The sequence below is a fragment of the Pseudochaenichthys georgianus genome, chromosome 1, assembly GCF_902827115.2.
Source record: "Pseudochaenichthys georgianus chromosome 1, fPseGeo1.2, whole genome shotgun sequence".
NCBI classification, from domain to species: Eukaryota; Metazoa; Chordata; class Actinopteri; order Perciformes; family Channichthyidae; genus Pseudochaenichthys; species Pseudochaenichthys georgianus.
Window position 1 is genome coordinate 15,163,627 of NC_047503.1, and position 27,419 is coordinate 15,191,045.

Genomic DNA, 27,419 nt, shown 5'->3' on the forward strand with positions numbered 1-27,419 from the left:
GGTGATGGTTGTTGCAGATTGTCAAATTACACGCAACATGGCAGGGGACTCTGTGAAGCATGATGGTGGTATGCATCACAACTTTATAAAAGGTTTTCACTTTAGCAACAAATAAGTGTTTTAAAAAGTCTTAAAACATGTGGATAACCTCTTCATTGTTTGAATAAGAGGTTCATGGTGTTTTCTATTCAGTAGTGTGATCATAAGAATCCAGCACATGACTGCCTGTGTCTGGTTCGTTGTTCTTTGAAGCCATCAGCCGACAAATAAGCCAACTCAATGCCCAGCACTCAGCTTTTGAGGCCAGTGATGACACAAATGCTCAGGAGACAAAGTGCCCGGACCACCCAGGCTTTAGGTGTCCTGACCTTGGAGGTTGGCTGTGAAAAATAACAACACAAGTGGTAAAGGAATGCCTACTATGCTGCACAAGGAGTCAAGCTGTTGCCCCTGTATGGGTGAAGTTCAACATGCTTCATGAGCCCCTCACAGGTTATGTAACCTACCCTTAAATTAAAGATAAAGACATGCATGTAATGTGTGTGTGTGTGTGTGTGTGTGTGTGTGTGTGTGTGTGTGTGTGTGTGTGTGTGTGTGTGTGTGTGTGTGTGTGTGTGTGTGTGTGTGTGTGTGTGTGTGTGTGTGTGTGTGTGTGTGTGTGTGTGTGTGTGTGTGTGTGTGTGTGTGTGTGTGTGTGTGTGTGTGTGTGTGTGTGTGTGTGTGTGTGTGTGTGTGTGTGTGTGTGTGTGTGTGTGTGTGTGTGTGTTGTAGATTTTAAGAGGGACAGTGTTTGATCCATGACAAGTTGTGGGAGTTGAATCACCGCAGTATTACCACACAAATTCACTTATATCCATTGATCTGAAGCCCTCTGTGAAAAAGGTATCATTCTGTCCAATCCCATATCAAAGAAAAACAAAATAGCAGCAATGCCATCTCTCTGATCGTGACATTCTAGCTCAATGATGATAGATTTACAGCATCTTCTTTCGCTTTTAAGCTATTTGAGGTATCTGTTAAACACATTGTTGCATTGATTTCTGGGAAGACAGATGGTGGTGTGAGTGCTTCAAGACAACTGAAGGAATGAAGAATTGTTCAGCTCGGTAGATCAAATTCAGTATAGTGATGACCTTAGGGTACATTTTTATTGCATGTAGGTGCATACAATCTCACAGACATATTTTTGAGTAGCTTTGTTTTCTGTCTGGCGATAGTTGAAAGTGGCAAAGAAATGCTTGAAAATGATACAAAAATACCAAAGCAATGAGAGAAACCTTGATAAATTCCTCTGCCTTACAGTAAGTCTTTAAATGGTTAGGTCATTATTGCAAACAACATGTATGATAATGATTTTCTTTTGCCAGAGATAAATAATCTTCAACACATCCACTAAATACAGATATTCTGATAGTCATTCTATGGTACACCTTTGACCTAATCATAATGTTTTTATATGTGCTTATTGAAATCATTGTACAGCCCTTCACCTGTTACAAGGTTGATCGTGCAGTGTGTGTACTGTTGTCACTGTGTCCAGTACCCTTTGGGAGATGTTAAAAATAATTGCTTTAATTGTAGTGGATTCTTTCTGTTTTAATGTCTAAAACACATTGTCATACCTCCTTGCCACCCTGCAATACTTACAGCCCCAGCAGCCCGGTGTAGCCTCTGGCCTTCCAAGCAATCATTATTTGATGTGATTGACACGTCAGGATGGTGTGCATTTCACTGTTGAGAATTTTAGAGCCCTTGGCCCCGTGATCCTTTAGCGATCAGCGGTACGTCACCCTACAGCCATCCTAGGGGCACAAGGCTGGATCTACAAAAAAGCAAAGCGGGGAACTTCCCAGGGCCCAGAAGATATAACAAAAGTTGAATACGTATCATTAATATATATATTAATATTAATAGGGTACCATTGAAGTATAATATCAACTGTTATAGGTGGATCCTTCATCTTCTGGTTCTGTCCTTCATTGGTTTATCTTGTTGTCAGAACAACATACTTACAACTCTGCTCTGTATGTACCCTGGGGTCTATAGGGGCCAAACAAAACATATTGCCCTGTGAATTAAAATATATAAATACATGTTTTTTGATTTATCAATGTTCATAAATCAAAAAATGTCATTGGAAATAATCATTACATTTGTTTTAATGTTATGTTTTATCAAACTCCTATAGCTACTGTATGTGTTGTGTTTTTACTTAAGTTATAATATGTATAATTTTCAAAGTTTTGGGATCATTGCGACAGCTAACTAGAGTGTACACCACCTGTGCCATAAAAGTGCATGCTAAATCGATTACTATGCGAAAAGCTTACGGTACTATTCATTCCCGTGTCGGGAAGTGTTTGAGGTGTGTGCTCCAATGACCCCTGGGTCACATTCCATGCAAAGGGGCCATGCAGTTATGCTGACCATGTAAATGTTTAAATCAAAACACTGGTAATAAGAGGTGGAGGGTGGGAGGGAGAATAAGAGAGACGATAGGGGGAAGGAGAGCTTGTTGGGAGAGGGCTAAGGGTGTGTGCAAAGACATGAAATATGTTGAAGAGACACGTGTGTTATCTTTTCTCCTCGCCACTGGTCGACCGGTACCTCCCCTCACGGTGTGTCGTCAACAGATTATCTCAGGGCCTGGCTGGAGTAGCAAGGGAAAATGGGAGGACATCTGATGGTGGCACTATAAAGCTCACTGCTGATTTGTAGGCTTCATTAAAACCTGGTCAAGGCTTCATCAATTCTCCTGACTGGCATCCTCCTCTCAAACCTGCGCTCTGAACTTCTCACTCTCTCATCAGCAGCACTTGTTATTTGCCTGACCCCTGCAGTGCTTCAGCAACAGTCCTCCAAGCTGATTCTTCTTAAAGAAGTAAGTAAATTCCTACGTTGAAAAGTTATTGATTTAAATTAGAAAACAAGTTATGGACGATTAGTTAAAAAAACTAAAAATATCTATGCCAAGCAACATTTTTACGTTAGGATAAATACTTCTGAAGACAGAGTATGAGTGATGCATTGCATGTATGTGTTTTCTTCTTATTCTGCCTTAGATATGAATATACTGGGCAAGGTTGCGTTCTTGCTTTTGATCGGTGGAATCTGGTGTCAGAACAACCGCAACAATGCTAAACCTAGTGGTAAGTCTCCCAAGAAGTCTGGTGGGAACCAAGGAGGTGATGTTGGACAGTCTCCCCCCGTGGTCAATCTGACTCCTGGTAGCACTAGAGGCACTGGAAGCACTGGGAGTACTGGAGGCAGTGGAAGTACTGGGAGTACTGGAGGCAGTGGAAGTACTGGAGGCACTGGAGCCACTGGGAGTACTGGAGGCAGTGGAAGTACTGGGAGTACTGGAGGCAGTGGAAGTACTGGAGGCACTGGAGCCACTGGGAGTACTGGAGGCAGTGGAAGTACTGGAGGCAGTGGAAGTACTGGAGGCAGTGGAGGTACTGGAACTACTGGAACTGCTGGAAGCACTAGAGGTACTGGAAGTACTGCAAGTGCTGGAAGTACTGGAAGTGCAGTAAGCACTAAAGGAGCTGGAAGTACTGGAAGCACTAGAGGTACTGGAAGTACTGGAACTGCAGTAAGCACTAAAGGAGCAGGAAGTACTGGAGGCACAGATGAAGCCACACGTGAGGGTGTTGCAGGAGTTCGAGCTGCTGGACAACAGACAGCTGATATGAGATTGCAATTCCTCAAGAACACCCAAGTTACATGCAATGATGGATCCGCAGCTGGGTGAGATGTTCCGGATGTTTATCTCTCACTTGTTTTCCTGAAATCCTTAGCAGGGAAGTAAGCTGTTTTTGTCATTTCCTTGCCTGTCGCAATACCTTGATTTTAGAAGCACAGAGCATCATGGTCTCCTTCCATACATGGCTGCTTTATCGTCACCATCCCCTCATTCCTGTTTATTTGTGGTTGTACAGGTTTTACCTAAAGGAGTTCAGAGGAAGTCGCCGATGGCTGATATTTCTGGAAGGTGAGTATTTTAAAACCCAACTGGATAACTTGGTCCCCAAAGGTCAGCTTGTTTTGGCGTGATGCCCCCATTGGAATTTTGATGGGGATGTCATCTTGTCCCACCATCTTCTGTCTCCTTCTTTGGTTGCTGCCTGTCACTTAGATAGACTTGGAATGGGGGAATTTAGGTGGATTGGTCCCCAGTTGGACTTATGTGTGTATCCTGGGAGCATAGCAGACATGTGCATCACATTTCCGAAACACAAACATTTTGGACTTTGTTTTACAAGATTTTTAAGTGTATTATTCCGAATAGTAGAGTAAATAGTTTTTTCTAAATGAATCAAGTCAGATACCATTCAATTATGCACTATAAGTCATTCATTCGTCTTCTTGGTCGGACTCTGAGTGCATATCATTAGCAGACCAGGCTGCAGGTACAGTCCTCTTCATTCCTCATGGGCCTCTGTGATGTGCTAACAAGGGTCTCCCATGCTGTGCCTGATGATACTGGCTAATATTAGTCTCTATTATTTTTAGGTGGCTGGTGCTGCCACAGCAAAGAGACCTGTGATTCCAGGTACCAAAATATACCCCGACTAATGAGCTCAACGGGGTGGCCCCAAACAAAAAGAGGTAGGTTAGCCAGACAGTTCTTAAAATGCACTTGGTGTTGCTTGTTTTAAGATATCTTACTGAGACAAAAGGGAAATCTGTCTCATCTTTGATTACTGGATTGACAGGAACTGGAATATTGTCTTCTCAAGCAGAGGAAAACCCACACTGGAATAATGCAAACATTGTGTAAGTACTTATTTGTGCTCACTATATGTCTCATTGTGGCTACTTCAGGTGTTCGTGCAAACACAAAAATCAAATGTTTTAAAGTTTGTCAGACAGGGACTACTCTACATCAAGTTTTGACAGGTCTAAGCTATATATACAAGTCTGTTGACATTAGTGATTGTGTCCATTTATCTAGATTCATCCCGTACTGTTCTAGTGATGTATGGAGTGGCAATGGGCCTGCCCCAACTCCTCCTCCAAGGCAGCGACAAGGCAGAGAAAAGGAAAGAGATAGAAACACAAATGCAAGTACGTTTCTTCAAGGTTGTTCTTTTTTTACTAGTATGGTGCTCTGAATCAATTGACCTGTTTTCTTGGTATCAGCTGAGTACACCTTCATGGGTTCCCTGATTATCCGCGAGGTCATCAAAGACCTCATCCCCAAAGGAATCAAACTGGCGAAGGTTGTCATGCTGTCTGGCACGAGGTGAGTTTGTTTTTATCATTCTGACGCTGACCACACCTTTTGGACGAGAGCGTGCATTCCCCCGTACACTCTGGATCATTTCCAATCCAAACATTAAACGAGAGAAGCTCTATTTTGGGTGCATCCTCTTGTCAACAATAAAGATGTTCACAGTCATCTGTGGACAATGACATGATGCCTATTAAAGGGACTTGCCTGCAATGGTCCACATTCCTCCCAGGTTAGCACCATGGCTGTTGGAACTTCCTTGAGCATTAAAACAGGATCCACTGTATGAATGCTAAAAGCTGGGATGCCCTGTCGTTTTGATACCACTAACAAATATTCAACTCTGAAGGCCAAACTTATTTATTGTCTTTGCTCCCCTGCAGTGCTGGTGGAACAGGTGTTCTGTTGAACATCGATAGGGTGGCCAGTCAGCTGGAGCTGCTCGGTGCAGAGGCTCAGGTCCGAGGCCTTGTGGACTCAGGATGGTTTCTAGAAAGTAAACAGCAGAGATCACCAAACTGCCCAGAAACTATCTCCTGCTCACCTGAAGATGCTATCAAGATAGGACTTCGGTAAAGTCATGCATTTTTCAGTCAGACCATATTTTTTAATGAAATAAATACTTTTGTATTTGAAAACAGTCATCTACGTATCTAGGGAAACCTATTTTCTCCTGGATTAGGTTTGTTTGTGTCATCAAAGTCTGTGTACATTTCGAGGGGGGAAATTGGGGTTTGATGGATTAATAATAGAAGCGTAAACTTTCACTCAGTAGTCCTGATTTTATGTTAAAGATTGCAAAAGTAAACGTAACTAAATTGAGAATGAAGTTCTACGGAAACAACACTTTGTATGATATAGCGTTGGTTATACTGTTGGCTCTAGTGCTGTTATGTTTGCCTTTATTGTGTAATGTATTTTAGCATCTGAGCACTATATGTGTGTGTATTGACAGTGTGTTGTGTTTTTCTTCTCAGACTGTGGAATGGGGTTGTGCCTGACAGATGTCTGCAGCTCTATAAGAGAGGAGAGGAGTGGCAGTGCTTCTTTGGCCACAAACTGTACTCAACCTTGACCTGTGAGAGCGTCATCCATCATCTATCTATTGGAGCGTCTATATACTTATTCTTCTTTAACTACCATGACCACTAACTTGAGGATGCTTAACCTCACACTTGAATTAACTTGTCAATGCCTATCTTGGCAGTCATAAAGCTAGGAGGGTGATCCATTTGACACAACACATACTGCCATATAAGTCCATCACTTTCTACTTTATGTTTCAACTCGTCTGATTACGCTACAACGAATGGACTTTTCAGTCTTTGTTTTAATAGTGTCTGTCCCATTATGAAGCTCAGGAAAAACACAACTTTTCCTTCAGCTTCTACAGTGGTGTCACCAGTGATTTTCTAAACGTTCTGAGACTAAAAGCGTCTGGCCACTTTGTCTCGAGGTGAACTTGTTTCCAAACAGTTGCCTAAAAACAAATCATTTCAGGCCACCTTGTACATGTAATATCAAAATGTTTTAAATTTAGCTTTGTTCTGTTACCGACTAACTACTGAGAAATATATTGGTCTCTCTAGCTGTTAAATTCTTTGATACAGTATGTTCACCCTGCCATTAAGTGCAGAGAAGTTTCTGTACATAGGTTCGGTCTAGCTTTTGCAGGCAATAGAAATAATACAGTAAGCATAAAGAAGCTAAAGGGAACTGTCGGGTGACAATTCTCTACAGGTTCAGGACTATTTGTGTCCTATTTCATAGTGCACATAATCATCTTACCAATTCTTAATATAAATGTATTGAGCATCTAAATGTGAGCTTTTTGTCTTCCCTGTAGCCCCTCTGTTTGTGATGCAGTGGCTGTTTGATGAGGAGCAGCTGAGAGTGGAAAACATCTACATGGGCGGTCATAGTCTGTCAGAGGAGCAGTGGCAGTACATACAGAATTTAAGCAGGGAGCTTAAGAACTCACTTAGAGAGGTCACGTAAGTTCCCAAAAAGCTCTTAGAAGAGTAACCCGGTAACAGTTGTTCTCCTATGCACCATGTAGTTCAAATATTCTTCTGTGTGTTTTTTATTCAGGGCTGTGTTTGCTCCGTCCTGCCTTTCCCACACAGCGATCACCAAAAGGTAAGAATGGATGTTTGACTTCTGTGATGGTAAAGCACTTTAACGCCTTCCCCTCACACTTTATTCACGTCTGCACCAGTAATCATCTCTGCCTGGTGAGCTCATGCTGCTTTTTGGTGTGCTCGTTCATCACACCACATTCTTCATGTCACCAAATGCCATTTCACACTTTCTCTAACCCCTCTGTACCCCTTGAACACACTCATTATTTTGTTACATGGATGGACATGGGTGGGTCTGCCTCAGCTCAGTTTACAGAGTCGGGCTAAGTTACAGGTATTTATTATGGGAGATGATTCTCCAAGGTCCAAGGTCATTGTGGGTAACTTTGCATTGGCTATTCTGTGATGTAACCAAAGACTGTTAAGTGGAAGTAGTCACTCTGACATAACCTATTTGTATATTGTCGACTGGCTGTCGCCATCTTGTTTTTAAGTAGCAAAAGGGATTATAGATTGGACGAGAGCATGGAGGTTGTAACAAGTGAGACCGAGTGACGTTAATACAGTAAACATAAAGTCAGGAGAACTAACGAGAGCTATTTTGCTAGCTTGGTTAGATGGGGTGCATTGGTATTTTACATTAACTGAGATATTTACTAGGATGGCTATCGAGAACAACAAGTTAAAAAAAACTAAATATACTTAACAGTAAATATAAAAGCCAACTTCTTAGACTCTAGTCTAAGGCTTGGACTATTTTTATTACAGCCAACTCTGGACAGCACTGTGGGACTTACCTGTCAATAACATGATAGCCACCCTAAATCATACCATTCTATTTTGTCTAATTGTGTCTAAATGTGACCACAATTTACAAAATGATCATTATTTAGTTTTCTATGATATTTTAATATATATATAGTGAATTGAGACCACAAACATATTAGGAACATGTTTCCTGAGGCAAACCTCAAGTGAAAAGTTTAATAGATTTCTATACAATCAGACTTCTTTTCTTGCATCCAGTGGAGCTGGCTATTACAAGAATGCAGGTTTAAGGCACTTCTAATAGCTTTACTTTTCAGAACTGGAGGTTGACACCCTCTTATTACCAAGATAATGCCCCAAAAGTGCGGCTAAAGCACTTGCAAAGCCTGCATCAGACCATGAAGTTACTGATGACACTTTCCTGATCATCAGTTTTTAACCTTATCGGCCACAATCTATATTCATTGTATTTCATTGCTTTCCGACAGCTTCTCCCCCACACTTTGTTTCCACATTTCACTTGGTTTCTTTTGAATCCCTAATTTGGTTGTATTGTGGTTCTTCTAGCAACTGGATGAGTTTCAAAGTTAAAGGCACCTCTTTACCAAGAGCCCTGCACTGCTGGGATAGGAGTCTGGAGGCAACCCGCAACAACAGAACCCCTTCCAAAGGCTGTCCATTCCACCTGGTTGACAACTGCCAGAGGCCCCAGTGCAACCCCACCTGCCCAGCCTTGGTGGACCAGACCACCCAGCAGGAGCTCACCCTGTTCCAGATGCTGGTTGCTATGGGACTTGACCTCCAGAGGCTGGGCCTAGATCCCCAGGGAGATGCAGATGCTCTGGCCAGCATGGTCAGCAATGGTGGCTAAGTGGTAGAGTGATTCGCAGCTCAAGAGAAAGCCAAGCAAAGGCTTGATGGAAGAAAGAATGTGTTGAAATGTTTATGTAACCATAGAAATAGTACAGAAATCTGGTTACTACGTTGTGCTGCTCAGCATTCCATTATGCTTCATGTGTTACTGAGTCTGAGTGGTTTGGCTGTCCCTCTACTGGACACAAGAGGAAAGAGCTTTGGGCCTGAATCTGAGGCGTTTCAGTTGTAGTGGTTGAGTAGCTTTGAGTTTTAGCAGACGGTCGGACGTACTGCATCACTCTACATGAAAATCTAACTTCAGAGCACAGCAGTAGAGTTGAATACTTTTTAATCTAATAAATGCTTTCACACAGTGTCAGAGACACAAACGTGTTGCTTTGACAGGACTCATTAAAAACATTTACATACCATATACTATAGTCAGGATCAGCTTGAAAGAAATATATATGTATTCTCTTTCAGTCTTGCTTTCAATGCGATAGCAATTATTCACACTTTGAGTATTCTGATTCGGATTGTTAAAATATAATACGAAAATAGAAAATATTTTACAATTCAGAATCACAAAAAAACTGTACTCATGCATTATTTTTTGCAAACCCAGTTCCAAAGAAACTCATTCTGATTTTTGTGACTTACTGTAGCTTTAGTCTCTAGCTCTTGATGCTATGCTAACTATGCTAAATATATATATCCACATTTTATGTGCATGTAAGACTAAAGTGTGTATATTGTTCTAAGTTGGCCAGCAGAAATGTACCTATTTGACATGGGAAGTATGCTACTGGTTGACCAATAGGGGCTTTTCATTGGCCGATGCTGATGCAAATATTTAGAGAGCAGGCCAATTAATTGAAAACAGCATTAAAATGCCTACCACTAGAGAAGAACTCTCTAAAAAACAACATCAACGCTGTGGTTATTCACCACTCAGTGGTCAGGAAACTCTATAATATTGACATAATACAGACTCTGTATTGCAAAACATTTATTGTTGTTAACATTTAAACTCATTCTTCTTTTACAATATCATGCATGTGTTGCAAGAAATGTATAGAAGTAAATGTAACTGTATTTTTAACTTTTATCTAAGACCTGTAATAACTTTTTGGTAATCACTTGGATTTGACAATAATTGTACCCACTGGTAAGAGATATTGCCATGTTGTTTATGATAAAACAGGGAATAAAGATAATGAATTGTCTCTTAGGTCATGGAAAACACTCTCGTGGGGTTATCCAATTCTGTTTGTGTATTCTCTTACATTTAATGTAATGCATTCATAAGATATGTGTAAAGGTGCAATGAGAAGATGCAAAATAACTGTTTTTTCATAGCTTGTGTTGTTGTCATTGGTCCTTATCAAATAAACGAACATGATTCCTTCTTCATCTTGGCATTTTATTTTTGACCTTGAATTCTTTGATTCAATTATTCTAAGTGTGCCATGAGATATGCAAAGTATCTTCAAAGCTTTTAGAAAATGATCATATCCAAATAAATCATCTTTTGTAACTCAATGTGTCCAAATCTCATGTTAATGTATTCTCTATTTTCACCCAAAATTGGGTGTACATAAATAATTTGATAAAGGCTTTGTTGTTTATCATGATTAAAACTATATTGCATGTAATGTGGGGAATTAACACGTCTTTCATTCAACTTCATAGGCTCTATATACAACTCGAGTATAATTGTAAAATACTATGTATGCACAAAGTTGCCGCTATTTTTTTTACTTTCGTTTTCTATCAAATGAGCCTATCAGTTTTGCTCATGCGAAACCCATTAAAAATGGATAGATATGCACGCATGCAATAATTCTTCCTACTCACTAGGTGGCACTGCTTTAAATGTAAACTTTATTTAAATTAATTAACTTTTTTTATTTTTGTACAGATAGATACATATAGAAAAAAAGATAAATTTGGGGCTATATCACAGTACAAAATAAAATAAAGCATGCAATTATTACGTTTCTTAATCTCCTTTTATAAAATAGTTTAACATATTATTTCACATACAACATTCTTTTCTTGGGCAAAGAAAAATAAACCAGACACCACATTTTTAGCTATAATGATATAAAGTAGGCTATTTACATCTGATTCCATATTTAAATATAAATTACAAATCTACAAAGGTCTTGCTGGATGTTCGTTCTTGGTGTTGGAACAATGCTAAAATAGGTGTTAACTCTGTATCAATGGTTATCACAGAAAGAACAGTTCGTGTTCGCACATATAAAGATCCTGCCCGTATAGTGATACAATGAATGGTTCTAGATTTATATGTATTTAATTATACGCAATAAGAACACAATTATTAAATAAAAGTAATCACGTCATATAAACACAAATTCAAGCCACTTTACGGAACAAATAAGTAAATGTGAAAATACTTTTAGTGTCATTTTAAAGTGGAACAGTGGAGGTATAACACGTTACTTATAAAAGATTTAAATATAATTTGGTGCTGGACTGGTGTGTATCATCTCGATTTAAAAGGTCTTGGATTTTCTCCCATAATGCCTTGCGGTTTTTTCCGACTTCCTCTTTCCGCCATATTGCAGAACCGGTAAGATGCTTATTACACTGTCACCTCCAATCCTTTAAGTATCTAAAGCATCAGAAAGTTAAATGTTGCATTTATACGATCATCTTGAAGCCAAAGCTCATATTAATGATTTGAGGTGATTATCGCCTCGTTTAGTGGAACAGGTTAAACACATCTGGACTATACATTTCATCGAGCAGCCCCTCTGCTCGGCCTGGAAATCGGTGCGTTCAAGGCGCCTTTATAACTATTAGCTTTGTGACCAAATACGTGTCTATTTAATTTCAAATACAAAACCTGTAAGCTTTACAAACATATTCGTGTTTAAAATATTCCGTACATGGTTGACATCACGTTGACCATTGTGCGTGCTAGTGTTGGGAGATGCTCTGCTTGTCTATTTGAAATGTATTCGGCTAGGCTAAGTAGCCATTTCGTGTGCTCTTGAAGAACCATGCTGTGTTGGGATTCTGCGTTTTACTATTCAAGTGTCGTTTAACTTAATGCGAGTAAAACATGTTCGTATCATTTTTTTCGTAACGTAAGTTGCTATGGCTAGCCATGTTGCTATTACTTGTTGGTGCTACAGCTACGCGTCGCTAAATCAGTGGTGCTAGCAAGGTGTAGCTAACTCGACATAACGTTTGGGGCTCCACCTTATGTGCCATCATTTCTAAATTGTAGGAAAGAGGGTTTATGCCCAAACTTGTATATCAGTCAAAGTATGAGAGAATGACGGCTCTGGGGAAAAACAGCCCTACAGGATAATGGGGAAATAAGCACAGCTCATTTCTGTTGGTTGAATCTCATCTGTGTCACTCTTTAACATTGAATTGTGGTCTTTGTTTCCGCAGGCATCATGGTGCGCATGAACGTACTCGCAGATGCTCTGAAATGCATCAACAATGCTGAGAAACGTGGGAAACGCCAGGTCCTCCTCAGGCCTTGCTCCAAGGTTATTGTGCGCTTCCTAACCGTCATGATGAAGCACGGTGAGTGGCTGTTAAGTTCTCTGCTATGAATGAATAGTGTTTTGGTGTCATGAAATGCTGACTTAATAATTTTGCCATGTGGCAGCTTGTTGCTCTGTTCTATAACTGAACTGTTGTTAAGCTGGAGAGAGTTGCACATTACAAAAGAGCATATGATTGTTAAAAGTGTCTCTGTCTAGATTAATTGCTGCTGAACTTGATATTTCAATCAGTTTAGAATATTAAGCTCATCGTGGCGAAAAGATAACTCTTCCGCGAGTCTTCTGCTTATTGTTGTTGTTTGTCATTTGTGCCTCCAGGTTACATTGGCGAGTTTGAGATCATTGACGACCACAGAGCCGGAAAAATCGTCGTCAATCTCACAGGCAGGCTGAACAAGGTAAAGTATTTTAGACCCAGCTCTGAAGTATCAATATACTTCTCCTTTTGAGACACTATAGGGTAAATGCTAATTGTTTGAATTGGCTATTCTTGCACACGCGTTAACATGAAAGAAACACCAAACTTAGCTTTTTTTTTGCGCTGTGGCAGTTTTTCAAGCATCCTCCAAATAACATCTCTAGTAACTATCCTCCAGACATAGTTTTTTCAAGCATCTACTTTTATAAATCTCATTACTTTAGTGTGTGAGGTTGATGCTTTTTATGGTTGGAAAGTGGTAAATGCAACATCCAAGAGAATTCTCAAGTTTTCACAGATGGTGCATCTAAAGTATTTAATCTCTAGGAGTACTAACTGGAGTTTCTTATCTTTTCAGTGTGGAGTGATCAGTCCTCGTTTTGATCTCCAGCTCAAGGACCTGGAGAAGTGGCAGAACAACCTGCTGCCCTCTAGACAGTTTGGGTGAGAATCAGACACTTTTTTATTACTGAATGTTGGTAGAACTGTAGCCCAGAACCCACTGGATAGGAGTTTAGTCCCAATGCTCCCTTGTTTTACTCATCATTAGTTGGTAACTACCGTAGCTTGGCATCATGCTTAACTTGCCTGCTATTGCTTGGCCGTCCTTAGGTGTTGCTTTGGAAAAAGTTTTTTTTATCAAGAAATGTAAATGTACTGGAAAGGATTTTGCTCCCAGAATTCTCCTAGGCTAAAACTAACTTTTAAACGAGAAACATTCAGTGCTGAACTAAAGTACTTGTTACAGTTTTTAACTGGGTTTAAAAAACAAACAAACATTTATTTATAGCATTGGTTGCTGAAAGTAGGTATGAATGATATAAGACATTTCCCAGTATCATTCTGTATCTGCAGAAAGTCTTCAGGATATTTTGGTTCAGAGAATACATTGTGGTGTCCTACTTCAGAAAGTGTTAATTCTGCACCCCTTAGCGAATCATGCTTCTACGTGATGCAAAATAAAAACTTGTACCTGCAATCTAAATGCTGCTCCAGTTCCATAATGAACGGAGTCCCCGCTGCCTGCTAGATGCAGGGGACCCTCTCCCTGTGGTACAGATACTATTGACAGGTTTACAGCACCCCTTCTTACTGATCAGGGACAATGTCGGCAACTCGTTCCGAAATGTTATTATATTTTTTCTTCTACTGCAATGCATAGCCTGGGATAAAAAAACATTATACAACCCATGAGTTTATAATTGTTGTGAAGTGACTGCTGTTCATTTATTTAATTCATGAATTGAAGCTGAATTTTAAAAACTAGAAATGAGTTTGTCTTGTATATTATTTGACTAATTGAGATGGCATGCCATCACTTTGAACACACAGTATGGCTTTTTTAGTTTGAATCTAAAGGGAATGTCTGCTCTAAATGAGTGGCAGAAGCTTTTGTTTTTGAGAAAAGGTGGTATTTGTTGAAAGTATTTATCTCACTATAACAGCAACAAAGTTCTTGGCACTTATTGTTGCTGCCGAAGATGTTTTTTTATCTTATAGATGGCCTCATGCAGTCATAGAAGTATTAAATAGTCTTATGACGCCTTAACTCTGCATTATTGATGCATCTCAGTTAGGGGTGCAACAACTAATCGATTACCAAATTAGTTGCCAACTAATTCAGGCGTCGATTCGTTGGTGATCACGTGCGTTTTACGCACCCTTAAGCTACAACGTTATTGGTACTGGAGACATTTAAAAAATATATGTCATGTATTATTGATACAAAAACATTATATCGCAGTCTTAGTGTGGCCAGCTCGTTTATAATATGTAAAAAGACAAACAAATGCGTCTATGATGTATTTTCGATCAGACGAGATCTCTCCCTGGTCTGTGTGGGAGGGGGCGGGGCAGTTTACACACACGCGGCTGCTACATGCAGCAACACACTGCGGAGAGGTCAGAGGTGTGGTTAAACTTTACCCATCTCGATGCTCGTTGCCAAAAGTGCAGTAAGAGTTTAGCATGTAAGGGCGGTAACACGAGCAATTTGTCTAAACATTTAGCAAAAGTGCTCCACATTCAGACGGAGGAATGCACCGGGTTCGACTGTCTTTCTAGTAGCTCTGTAGCCCCGTCCACGAGTAATGTTTCCACGTCAGGTGTTATCAGGGTGTCCGCAGGGTCTTAAAAAGTATTAAAAGTTGATAAATCAATTTAGCGAAAATTAAGGCTATTAAAAAGTATTAAACGGCATTTTCTAAGGTATTAAGAAGGTCCACAGCAACGACAACATGAAACACCCTTTAATTTACTGAAACAACATGTCGGGAAACCCCCTCAAGTTGGCCCCATGCATAGCGTGCCATAAAATGCTGCTTCTTATTTCAAATTTCGTTGCCTTGCTCCGCTCTGTGGGGGGGGGGGTTTAATCTGCTGGTGGACTACCTGAGAGATATACAGCAGGAGAACACGCCGTCCACGGACAATAAACAGAAGGGCAACCATGCTCCGGGGTCTTCTTCGCTGCTTTTGGTGTATTTTGTGGCGGCAGCAGCGCCACTTACAGGCCTGGCATATGTACTACAGCGTTGCCAGCATTTCCAGCGGTCTAGTGTGAACGGACGCGTTAATGAATCGAATGCGTGTGAACGGAAGACTTGTTTGCGTTTGCGTATGTGTTTTACTGTATGCGTCCTCATGGGGCCGGGGTCTAAGCCAAACTATATCCGGTCACAGAGATCTGCTATTTTAAAGTAAGGTCAACACATATCGACTCTAAATATAGTCTATATTAAGAACGAGAAAAGTCTTAACATATATATTGTTTTTTGTAAACATATGACAAATGTGTGAGGGTGATGTCGTCAGAGCATCGTCCTATGTGCCGGGCTTAGCCCCGGACAGCCCCAGCCCAATTTAACCCCTGGGTATTTGTGAGGGAGCTCCTATATGGCATTACCCCGCTGAAGCTCAATATATTTCATAGTTCAAAGTTTTGTCAATTGTTTTGTTTATTGGTTAAATACTGGTTTCTGAGGAGTTTTACTGGAATGAAAGAGCACAGAGTACAGAAGCAACAAAGCAGCACACTGCATTAAACCTGACCTTCACAGAGAGGTTGAAGTTCATGTGGAGAGGAGGCTTCAGTAGTCTGTCTGCACTCTGTTTAGTTGTGCTATCTTACAATCAATATAGTAAATGTGAGGTAAAGTGTGTTGCCAATGTAACCGGTTAGAACTCGAAGTTGCGATGAGGTCTTAAAATGTATGGAAAGGGTCTTAAAAAAGGTCTTAAAAGGTATTACATTTGACTTCAGGATTCCTGCATATACCCTGGTTATGTATGCTAGCAGCAACACACAGAGTTAACTACATTATATAAACATGGGGTAATGATTTGAGGTAACTGAATTAGTTTGTTAAAGTTTCAGCTATTCTGTTTACAATTCTGTTATCACATTATTTATTATTTGCTAAAACACTGTTGTTTCTTTTGATGTGAAATATTATTTATTTAATTTAAATGAAAAGCAATGTTCATTTTGTAAACAATTTGTTTAGTTAATTTAATAATATGTATTTTTTAATCAAGTATTCATCTTTATTGACTTCATTGTTAGTTTCCACATGCCTAAAACAACCTCAAGCTAAATCTAAAAGTTGGATGGCTAAATAAGAGCGTTTGAGAAATTGTGCAAGGCATAATAGTCCGAATAGTCGATTAATCGTTTCATTAATCGATAGATTAATCGACTATCAAATTAGTCGTTTGTTGCAGCCCTATTCTCAGTTTGATGTATTGGAGGATATAGCAGAAATGGGGAGTGTATGTGAGGGTCATGAGTTGGACTGAAACTTATGTTGACATTTACTGGATAACTATTAAGTAATGGTATCATGATTGTAGTTAAAATGATTTTCGCATGCTCTCCAAGCAATGTAGCAAGAAAGAAACTGAATGTGCTTTCCCACATGGATAGACGGTCATCAGTGCATTAATTGAATTTGTGATGCAGCCTCATATTTCCTTATGTCCAGAGAGGCCAGTCGATTTGTTTTTCTACTTTAAGTTGTCTGATCCCACCCTAGAAGACGTATAAAACTGATTTGAACATGATTGGAGTTAACTGTCCTCATTCACCCGTGGCGCTCGGTCAGTTGCAAAAAGAGATGCCCTCAACGCAATCGTACCCAGAGAGTATACTATTTACGACTCTGCAAACTAAGGATCTCCCCTTAAGTTGTTTATTTTCTACAAATGTAACTTTCAAAATATAAAAACCGACCTTAGTAAATAAGAGTAGGGGTTACTCATATGTTCAAATGTGAAAGTATATTGTGGCTTTTTGAAGTATTTTCAGAATTTGTTTTCAGTCTTTGATTGAGTCATTGATTTTGGCCCTTATTTAGATACATTAGAATGATGGTTCAAGTCAGTAATCCAAAGGGTGTTTAAATTATTGTATTGCGCCTGTGGTTTGGCTTTTTGGGTTGTATTTGTACTAGTTTCTATGTGCTATACGTTCTATACATTTGTGGTCCATGTGAAAGACATTTAGTCATAAGTCGCACAGTCTGTCTGACCTTATACACTTGCAGTTAGGTGGATTTGCTTGAGTTGTATAATAACAGAGTAACTTTTGTTTTCACAGATACATTGTGTTGACCACCTCAGCTGGCATCATGGACCACGAAGAGGCCAGACGAAAACACACAGGAGGCAAAATTCTTGGATTCTTTTTCTAAAATGTAAAGAACTGCAAATAAAAAAACAACCAAGTGTAAGTTGGAAGTGTGCTGTGATTTATTCCAAACATAAATGTCTGTGGACTCAAGATTGTCAGTTTAATCAGTCCTTTTTAAAAACAAGACAAAAATACACATAGTACACAAAGTAAAACAGAATGTAACGCAGGCCTAGAAACTGAACAGCTTTGACATGCTTAACCCTCCAGTATCATTCGAGACAAAAATGTCCACTGCAAAAGACTTTGATAAAAACATTATATTAAAAGGGTTTTTTCACTACTTTTTTGGGTTCAATCTTTAAAGCAACTTCCGCCCTAATAGAAAATACCAAACATTTAATCATTTTCAGGACTTTAACCCTTTAAATGCCATTTTGAATACATGAAACCGATGTTGTTTTTCATGATGAAAAGAGAGAAAATTAGTTATTTTCCAAAAAATACATATCTGGGGACTGTCTCTTTTTTTCATCACAGTCTTGGATATGTCAAAGATTAGCAACAAATTGGATTTTTTTTTGCATTATTAGTTTTTGCACAAATCAGATTGAACAAAAAAGTCATTCGGGATAAAAATGTCCACTTCCAAAAACTCCTCTAAAATGACAACAGATTAATATTTTTTAAAACTTTTTGGGGTTAAATCTTTCAATCAACTTCAGTCCTGATCAAAAATACCAAATGTTAACTTATGTTCAGGATTTAACCCTTTAACTGCCAGTTTGAAAACATGAATTTGCGTTTTCTATGAAAAACATGCACAAAAAGGCAGTTATTTTCCATATAATAAATGTCGGGGGGGTCGGCTTTTTTTTTAACACAGTCTTGGATATGTCAAAGATTAGCAACAACATTGATTTTGGTGGATAATTAGTTTTTGCACAGAATCAGATTAAACAAAAGTCACACATTAGCCACTCGTGGACAAAAATTTCCCATCCACTCCCATTATAACCACATCTTTTGATCTCTCCGCCATACCGGTATAAAATCATGCATTTTGTAATGTCAGGGTTTTAAATTGGAGTAGAATAGTTAAATGTGTCCTTTTGACTGTATATGACCAGATGCTTGTCATTTCTTGGTTTCTTTGCCTGTTGTATAATGGGGCCCTGACAGCCATTGGAATACATGTATGCAACTAATATGATGTAGGTGTGTTGGTATGGATGTGGAAGAGTGGTATCAGCTGAGAAATGTGGGTGGATGTACAGTGCGTGTGCACAGAGACAACAATATACAGTAGATTTGGTTTACAGCAAGTCGCAGTTTTCGCCTCATATCCCTTAATTTCTCTCTTTTTCTCTCACTCTCTCATTCCCAAACTCATACACACTCTTACATATTAAACCTCCTTATACCTTGTATGTGTGTGAGTGATTGTGTGTGAGAATGAGACGGGACTAAGTGTGCTCTCATGAAGTTTTGTTTTTCATTTGTGCCGTTTCATGTGTCTTTGAGGTAAACAGATGTATGATCTTGACCCAGCTTGACCTCGATGTTTGGAACTTCAAAGTCCTTTGATAATGTCTCTTTAGCAAACAGATATACACAGCCATACATACACTCCTTGAAGTAAATAAAAACACCTGGCTGCAAAGCCAAAGCTTCAAATATGTAGTTTGGCTGGCTGGTCATTTCATTGCTGTGATACGCAACAAGCAGTAAGATGAAGAGGAGCTTCTCTGTGGGACAAGAGGTCTCATGCAGCCCGTAACTTCAGCTGCAGGACTCATCCTCTGAAACAGAAACACCCTGAGAAGGAGAATCTGGTGTGGATCTGATCTGTGCTTGAAAGGAGTCAGCACAAGGATAAAACTCTTTTTTGCCAAACAGTTCATTTATCGGATCGGGGCAGAGAAGAAGGAACAATTCTGCCCCGAATCCCACGTTGATACAGAGGAATCGATGAGGACCTTTGCTGAGGAGGTTAAGGAGCTGCTGTGGAACAACACGATGGTGATGAGGTTGAGATGTATGAAGGACTACAAAACCTTTTGGATGAAAAAAGCCTGATGTTAACTAAAGTGCTTAGTGATCTCCTCCTCAATCACACCACAAAGGGGACGATGGCACCAGAGATTGCCCCGGGAATAACAAGAATATTCGTTGCACCGCCACGTGAAGCCATGCTTAGAGAAATGATCAGATGTTTGTGGTGGAGTCTGAACGTTCTTCGTCTGACACTTCCCCTGAAAGTGGACAGGACACAGATGATCCCATCCCAGTGCGACCGGATATAAAATAAATTACGGCCAAAAGTTGTATTTACAAGTATTAAAAGTAAGCAGAGGACACCAAACCAACTGAGACCTGTCTGTCTGCTGCATCTACGCACACACTGTAGCCCACACACACACACACACACACACACACACACACACACACACACACACACACACACACACACACACACACACACACACACACACACACACACACACACACACACACACACACACACACACACACACACACACACACACACACACACACACACACACACACACACACAGCTCCTAAAGCAGGCTACAGCCGTTGTGTATTTTATTATGTGAAGCACTAAATGGTTTTAGAAAAATATCGACTCTTTGTTTGTAGATATCTACTAAACTAATGCAAATAAAGAGAGTAGGCCTGTTATACTGTGATATATATTATACACACTGCTCTGCTTTCTGCATGGACCTCACAGCTGTTCTCACTGTAAACATCGCGTCGCGATGAGAGCCGTTAATAAAATAATATCCAGGGGATGCATGCAGAGCTGTCATTGGCTGAGATAAGTCCGGCCCTGCGTCACGACTCACTAGAGGCTTCTCAATACTCAAATTTCCCCTCCTCGACTCCTCGGTCCTCCGGTAGTGACCCGGAAATGAATTTCAGCGCGCCATTTTGAAGGACGTCTCATTTCTCTAAATGCACACCGAGGATCGAGCATCGAGGAGGCTTTCTGGAGGAGCTATAACCGATGATACACTGATGGTTCCTCCACGGCTCCTCCGCGGATGCATTTCCGGGAACGGTGGAGGCGTGACGCACTGCCGGACTTATCTCAGCCAATGACAGCTCTGCATGCATCCCCTGGATATTATTTGAGAACCTGCTCTCATCGCAACGCGATGTTTACAGTGAGAACAGCTGTGAGGTCCTGCAGAAAGCAGAGCAGTGTGTAAAATATATATCACTCAGTATAACAGGCCTACATTATTCTCTTTATTTGCTTTAGTTTAGTAGATATCTACAAACAAAGTGTCCATATTTTTCTAAAACCATTTAGTGCTTCACATAATAAAATACACAACGGCTGTAGCCTGAATATGCTTTAGCAGCTGTAGGTGTGTGTGGTACAGTATGTAGGTGTGTGTTGTACAGTGTGTAGGTGTGTGTTGTACAGTGTGTAGGTGCGTGTTGTACAGTGTGTAGGTGTGTGTGTTGTACAGTGTGTATGTGTGTGTTGTACAGTGTGTATGTGTGTGTTGTACAGTGCGCAGATGCCGCGGACAGACGGGTCTCAGTTGGTTTGATGTCCTTATTTTTAATACTTGCAAATACAACTTTTGGCCCGTAATTTCAATTTCAATTTCATTTCAGCGACCAGAGAGAGAGAGGGGGGGATATATCCAGTCTCTGATTGTGTTACGTTATTATGAGAGTGCTCTCATACTTTAAATTGTATATATAAATATATTTGTGTGTGTGTGTGTGTGTGTGTGTGTGTGTGTGTGTGTGTGTGTGTGTGTGTGTGTGTGTGTGTGTGTGTGTGTGTGTGTGTGTGTGTGTGTGTGTGTGCATCTGTAGCCTGTTATTGTCTCATTATACCGCACTCTCAATGAATTCAAAGTAAATATGTGGGGGAAAAATGTTCAGCTGATCTAACAGAGATTATAAAATATGACAAAACACTCGACAGCTGATGCAGCTGTTGCCACGTAATAATGAACGGACGTCGCTTTAATATGACCGCTCAGAGGAGAGGAGTTCTCATTTCTTTAAACGTCTGCTGCTTCCCCTCCTCTCTCCTCGGTTCCCCTCCTCGGTCCTCCGCTCGCATCTCCTGTGGGCGGGTCTAAGTCTCGAGGAGGGGAGTCGAGGAGGGGAAATTTGAGTATTGAGAAGCCTCTTTTGAAACATCTCTGTTCCCGGAAATGCATCCACCAAGGAGCCGTGGAGGACCCATCCGTGTATCCTCGATTAGAGCTCCTCCAGAGATCCTCCTCGACGCTCGATCCTCGAAGTGCATTTAGAGAAATGAGATGTCCTTCAACATGGCGCGCTGAAATTCATTTCCGGGTCACTACCGAGGAGTCGAGGAGGGGGATTTGATGAAATGAGAAAGGGCCAATAGAGGTTTCTCAATACTTAAATTTCCCTTCCTCGACTCCTATCCTCGAGACTTGAGCCTCATCCCAATACCCCTCCTCGACTCCTCTTTTCCCCTCCTCCGGGACTTGACCCGGAAATCGATCAAGACACGCCATGTTGAAGGACGTCCCGATAGCTGAAATGCACACGGAGGAGTCGAGGAGGGGTGAGGGAGGAGGGGTGCGGGAGGAGACGAAAGGGAGGATACCCGCGAGCAGACTACACGGAAGTGTTTTCACTACTCGCGTATAAAAGCCCCGCCCCCACCTTCACAGCTGGTCGATTTCAACAGAGGAAAACAGACAACTGGAAGATAAGTGGAAAAGCGTCACAAGTGATAAGTGCTCACAGCTCCGTGGGAATTATTATGTGCAATTAATTTCTAAAAGGCTTTCAAATGACTATAATTATATATTTATTTAAATGTAGGCTACATTTTACACCAAAACGGAACACAAAAGCAGGACCAACCATCATACATTGAATTCCTTGACTAACAAGAGAAAGATTCATTCATTTAAATATTTAACAACAAATGGGCCGGTTCTAACCCCCTGATCCCACCGGAAGCGTCTGCGCTGCGCTGCGACGCGCGAGCGAGGGAAAGGAGGAGTCAAGGAGGGGTATTGGCAGTGTTGGGAAAGTTCACTTTCTACATGAACTAGTTCAGTTCACAGTTCACACATTTTAAAATGAACTAGTTCAGTTCATAGTTCATAATTCAAAATGTTGAACTAAAGTTCATGGTTTCAAAAATGAACTAATTTATAGTTTATAGTTATTTTTTCAATACGTTGCTGCGAGCTATTATTTGTCTCCTGTACGATGTTAATGGGCCATTTCAATTTTTACAATATCCTCAGAGGGCCGTACAAGTTATTGACCTCTGCTTAAAAAAACTAAAATCACAGCCCATTCATTTCATTCTGTGCAAAGAAAAAGCAACCTCCTAATCCAGATATCTCACCATGACTCGCGTATGCATGCACGTGCAGGGTGTGGCGTGACCACCAACACAGAAAGATATGGACACAAGATGTGTGCAAATGTATTTAGTTTCCTATCCATGTGAACATGGTTTAAGTGGGGGGGACCTAGGGGGGTCCGGGGTCCGGGGGGCATGCTCCCCTGGCAAGATTTGTTGCACTTTGAGAGCAACATTAGGAGATCTATGGACACATCTCTCAACACCCAAACACAACTGTAAGCAGATTTTCTTTTAATTTATGGATATTTGACAAATCACTACCCTTTCAAACTGTATTCTTCTTTATTAATAACTGTCATATAGTATTTTATACCCGTTTACTTTATTCTCTTATTTTTTTTATAACTATAATGATCATATAAAGATGTGCCTTTACCTCACTGGTTGTAGACAAAGCTTCTTATATTCGTTAGCATAGCTAGCTAACCAGATGTTAATGATAACAACACAGTTATTGACTGTCTGATCAGTATGACAGATGAGCAGATCGCCACTGGGCTTTCAACTAAAGACACAGACACGCAGAAACTGCGGCATGTGTATGGACTTACTGCAATTTCTGAAGTGCTGGAGTGGCGTTCTGGTGCTCTCCGTCAGAACTGCACCCTGTCAGTCGAGACATATACCACGTGATGACACGTTAGGCTCGTGTTGTGTTCAAGGCAGGAAAAACAGTTTAATTTTTTTGCGGTCTAGATTTCTTTCATTTTTTTTATTTTTTGCGTGTGTTTATAAATTACCTCGAGGGCCGTACCAAATTGTCTCGCGGGCCGTATACGGACGGAGGCCGGAGGTTCCCCACCCCTGCCGTAGAGTCTCACTCTGAGCGAGTGCTGCTGCAGCTGCTCTCGGCTTCGTCCATACTAATTAATTAATTAATTAATTCAATGCTCGCCGGTTCCGCGGTTCCACATTGTTTGTTGTGAGGAGTCTGATATATTTAGTATATTTATATTTTAGTGCGACAGCCAGGGGTGACAGGCGCGTACGCGTCACAGGCAGCTTGCTGTTGCCAGATTGGGTGGTTTTCCGCATTATTTTGAAGCCTGTTTACGGTGTGTTTTAACTGGGTTTTCGGTTGAAAGGCATATGAAATCTGGCACACTTTTGAACGCCGTTATAATACAGTGCTGAGAATGAACGCATTTTTGAACGCCGTTATACAGCGCTGAGAATGAACGCGTTCTCAATTACGTTCATCTAGCGGAAATACAGTACGTTCAGTTCACGTTCGCCCAAAATATGAACGCGTTCATGAACGATCGTTCATTGAACGCGTTCAGGTACATCACTGGGTATTGGGATGAGGCTTTGGTGCCGCCCACAGGAGATGCGAGCGAAGGACTGAGGAGGGGAACCGAGGAGAGAGGAGGGGAAGCAGCAGGCGGTTAGAGAAATGAGAACTCGGCTGCAGTCGAATAGTCCATTTAGCTTAGGAACCTTCCTAACGGAGTGAAATGACCCGGAAGTCCCTGCATGATAAGTGCCGTTCGAATTTTCTAGAATGATAGGAAAGGAGGTTTCAAACTTCCTTTATAACCTCCTTTAGCTTAGGAACCACTGGACCTCCCTAACCGAAAGGAGAGGAGAAAATGCTGCCCCACAATGCCTTGCAGCCGCAGCATTTGACGTCACACAACAGTCGGCCGTTCACGGAAACAATCGATTATGACGGAGAAATGATATCATGAAAGTTACGGTGCTTATTAAGCTTTTTAAAACGTATGTGGTAAGTTGCCAAAGTGCTTTGTTTTGAACGGTCATCAGTATTATAATCAAAAAGAGAAATATGAACGTTAGTTTTTACTGAAATGATCAAATAAAGTCAACATTTCACTGAGCTGTGTGGGGTTTGTTCAACTTTTAAAAGATGTTTGAATGGTGATATACACAGTGATAGGTGTTAAGGACTAACTTTTATAATAAATACATTTGTATTGATTTTAAGATCTTTTCATAGTTCATATATCATACTGGGATAATTTATTAATGTGGACCAGAGGGAGAGGGCGATGAGCATAAGTTTCACTTTCCTTTTTTATTTCAATTCCAACTTTGGTCATGAAGAATATGTTTCTCTGTTGTCCACGTTCATAAAGCAACAGCATCAGAGCACGGTGCAGAGTCTCTAGATGAGTTTACAGTAGTCCCTCGTTCTTATTATACATCCATGTTGTAGTCCGCTGTATAGAAAACTGTAGTTTCCAAAATGACGTCCGCTGGCGCATCATAAACACGTCGGATAGTGAAAGTGCAGTCGGATTCTCTAAAGTCTCTTCGCCTAAATCCTTTTGAATTCTCCTATCCACTATCCCTTAACCCCGTGACGTTTCACTCAGAGGTCAAGGAATAGACGATAGGGTTAGAACTTAGGAGCTGATTTTTAAACTATCCGAACGCAACCCTCCTCTCCTCTGAGCGGTCATTTTAAAGAGACGTCCATTAATGATGACAGGATCCTGTTATCAGCCCTCTGTCTGATGGACACATCTGTTCATGACGACTTATATATTTACTTTTAATTCATTGACAGTGCGGTATAATGAGACAATAACAGGCTACAGATGCGACATACAAACATATATTTATATAAATATATACACTTTCAGAATCAAACAAGTATGAGAGCACTCTCATAATAACGTAACACAATCAGAGACTGGATATATCCCCCCCCCCCCCCCCTCCCTGTCTCTGGTCGCTGAAATGGGGAATTGAAATTACGGGCCAAAAGTTGTACAAGTATTAAAAGTAAGCAGAGGACACCAAACCAACTGACCCCCTGATCCCACCGGAAGCGTCTGCGCTGCCTGCGACCTCCTCCTGCGTCATAACCCACCAGGCGCGTTTCAAAACGTTGCGGAAGCGGAGCGTCGTGTGTGCAGCCTCACAGGCTGCTTCTCAGGTCGACTATTTTCATTTCCTCGCTCCTCGGTCTCACCGGAAGTTGATTTGCCTGCGCCATCTTGAGTACCGTCCCATGGCTCTTATTTCTGCCGGAGGACCGAGGATCGAGGATCGAGGAGCGATAACCGAGGAACCACCAGATGAAATCCTCAGATACTCACCCCGCCCCCTTACTGTGTATCGCTCACTGATTGGACGAGGCAGTGCATGCACTGATCTGATGCTTCTTGACATGAGAGCAATACCCCGGCGGAGTGAAGAAAATACATGAACCTCACGGGACTCACTCCTCAGTTTATACCGTGTTTTGTTTCAATTAATGTATCATTTAGTTACAAATATGTGATATATCTGAACAACAAAGTGGTCAAAAATCATTTTATTCATTTATTGGAAACATTTTCATGATCGCTTTTTTCGTTTTACATTTTCATTTATTGTCATTTCCAGGGGCGTCGCCTGGACCTGGAAACATTCGGGGCTTAGCCCACAGTGGCGGCGCTACAGTCAAATGTTCTACTGCAAGACTCCCCACACGCACATACACCATTGCGCCATCTGGTGTCACAAACGTGTGCCTGCATTAGCTTTGTTTCGGCAATGGATTGTGGGAGATTCTCATAGCAGGTGAGGATCTCTTGAGGGTAAGGTGCCTGTATTATCTCAGTGGACAAAATGTATGTTTTTATTTTATAAGGACAATAATGTACTGTTGTGTTTATTTAGTTTAATGTTAATTGTTTAATGCTCACAGTCACAGCAACATATTTGTTGTGTGATTGGCTATTTGTTTTATATGATTTATCAACATGATCATCAATAGCTAATCTGAGCACCAGAACCCAGCTCACATGTCCTTTTATGCTGTCCATTGAAATGCAGGTATGTGAGTTTTGTACACCAGTTTATTTATGTTTAATGTTTCACATTGCTCCACATGATGCCTCGACTACAAAGTCTTCCATGTTTCTACGCTTCTTCCTCTGCGTCACAGTTTCGGGAATATCAAGATCATTGCACAGGGCCTTGGTCTTGTTATAGACCTCATGTGCTTTCTCGTTACTTCTGTAACTTTTCAGTGTGTTCTCAACTGCTGTTTTGTCTACTGCCTGCATCAAGTCAATTGTTTCTTTCTGCAGGTATTTGTGCAGGCCCTGAGTGGTTGAGAGCAGTGTCTGGAACATGACAGCATGTAGATGGTACTGCATGTTCAAAGCTTGCTTTCCAGTCCCTTTGCTAGAGGGGCTGAAAGGCTCCCTAAAGTCTTGATCAAAGCAGGGAGGTTTTTGACATGCCCAGCGAACAAGTTGTTTGTCCCCTACCTCTAGCTGTTTCTGAAATGTTTGCAATCTCTGATGGTGGACAAGAGATGTGGAGAAGAAAGAGTAGAGACACTCCAGGAGATCAACGCAGGTATGTGAGTTTTGTACACCAGTTTATATAAGTTTAATGTTTCACATTGCTTGTGAAAAATATACTACCACTATACGATCACTGATGTTTTGTTGTTGACTGGACACTTATTTTGTAAAAGAGATAGCATGTGAGGATCTCTTA

The 27,419-nt window shown here is 40.8% G+C and overlaps 2 protein-coding genes across 2 annotated transcripts; both read left to right on the top strand.

The window, feature by feature from the left end:
* Window positions 1-3,064: 3,064 nt before the first annotated feature.
* On the top strand, window positions 3,065-10,288 carry notum2 (notum pectinacetylesterase 2). The gene is made up of 12 exons (XM_034093977.1): window positions 3,065-3,269; window positions 3,612-3,750; window positions 3,942-3,994; window positions 4,516-4,611; window positions 4,719-4,779; window positions 4,958-5,070; window positions 5,146-5,248; window positions 5,620-5,808; window positions 6,214-6,314; window positions 7,083-7,230; window positions 7,328-7,375; window positions 8,653-10,288. The coding sequence occupies exons 1-12, from the start codon at window positions 3,065-3,067 to the stop codon at window positions 8,954-8,956; spliced, it is 1,560 nt and encodes a 519-aa protein (XP_033949868.1). The 3' UTR covers window positions 8,957-10,288.
* A 1,168-nt stretch (window positions 10,289-11,456) lies between these two features.
* rps15a (ribosomal protein S15a) lies at window positions 11,457-17,639 on the top strand. The gene is made up of 5 exons (XM_034093944.1): window positions 11,457-11,539; window positions 12,373-12,510; window positions 12,810-12,889; window positions 13,268-13,353; window positions 17,507-17,639. The coding sequence occupies exons 2-5, from the start codon at window positions 12,378-12,380 to the stop codon at window positions 17,598-17,600; spliced, it is 393 nt and encodes a 130-aa protein (XP_033949835.1). The 5' UTR covers window positions 11,457-11,539; window positions 12,373-12,377; the 3' UTR covers window positions 17,601-17,639.
* Window positions 17,640-27,419: the final 9,780 nt, after the last annotated feature.

Bases quoted from the DNA above. Each gene is read 5' to 3' on its own strand.
- rps15a (XM_034093944.1), top strand. From the start codon at position 12,378: ATGGTGCGCATGAACGTACTCGCAGATGCTCTGAAATGCATCAACAAT. The intron at 12,511-12,809 runs GTGAGTGGCTGT...TTGTGCCTCCAG, and splicing joins AACCGTCATGATGAAGCACG to GTTACATTGGCGAGTTTGAG. The intron at 12,890-13,267 runs GTAAAGTATTTT...TTATCTTTTCAG, and splicing joins TCACAGGCAGGCTGAACAAG to TGTGGAGTGATCAGTCCTCG.
- notum2 (XM_034093977.1), top strand. From the start codon at position 3,065: ATGAATATACTGGGCAAGGTTGCGTTCTTGCTTTTGATCGGTGGAATC. The intron at 4,780-4,957 runs GTAAGTACTTAT...CCATTTATCTAG, and splicing joins TGGAATAATGCAAACATTGT to ATTCATCCCGTACTGTTCTA. The intron at 7,376-8,652 runs GTAAGAATGGAT...TGGTTCTTCTAG, and splicing joins CACACAGCGATCACCAAAAG to CAACTGGATGAGTTTCAAAG.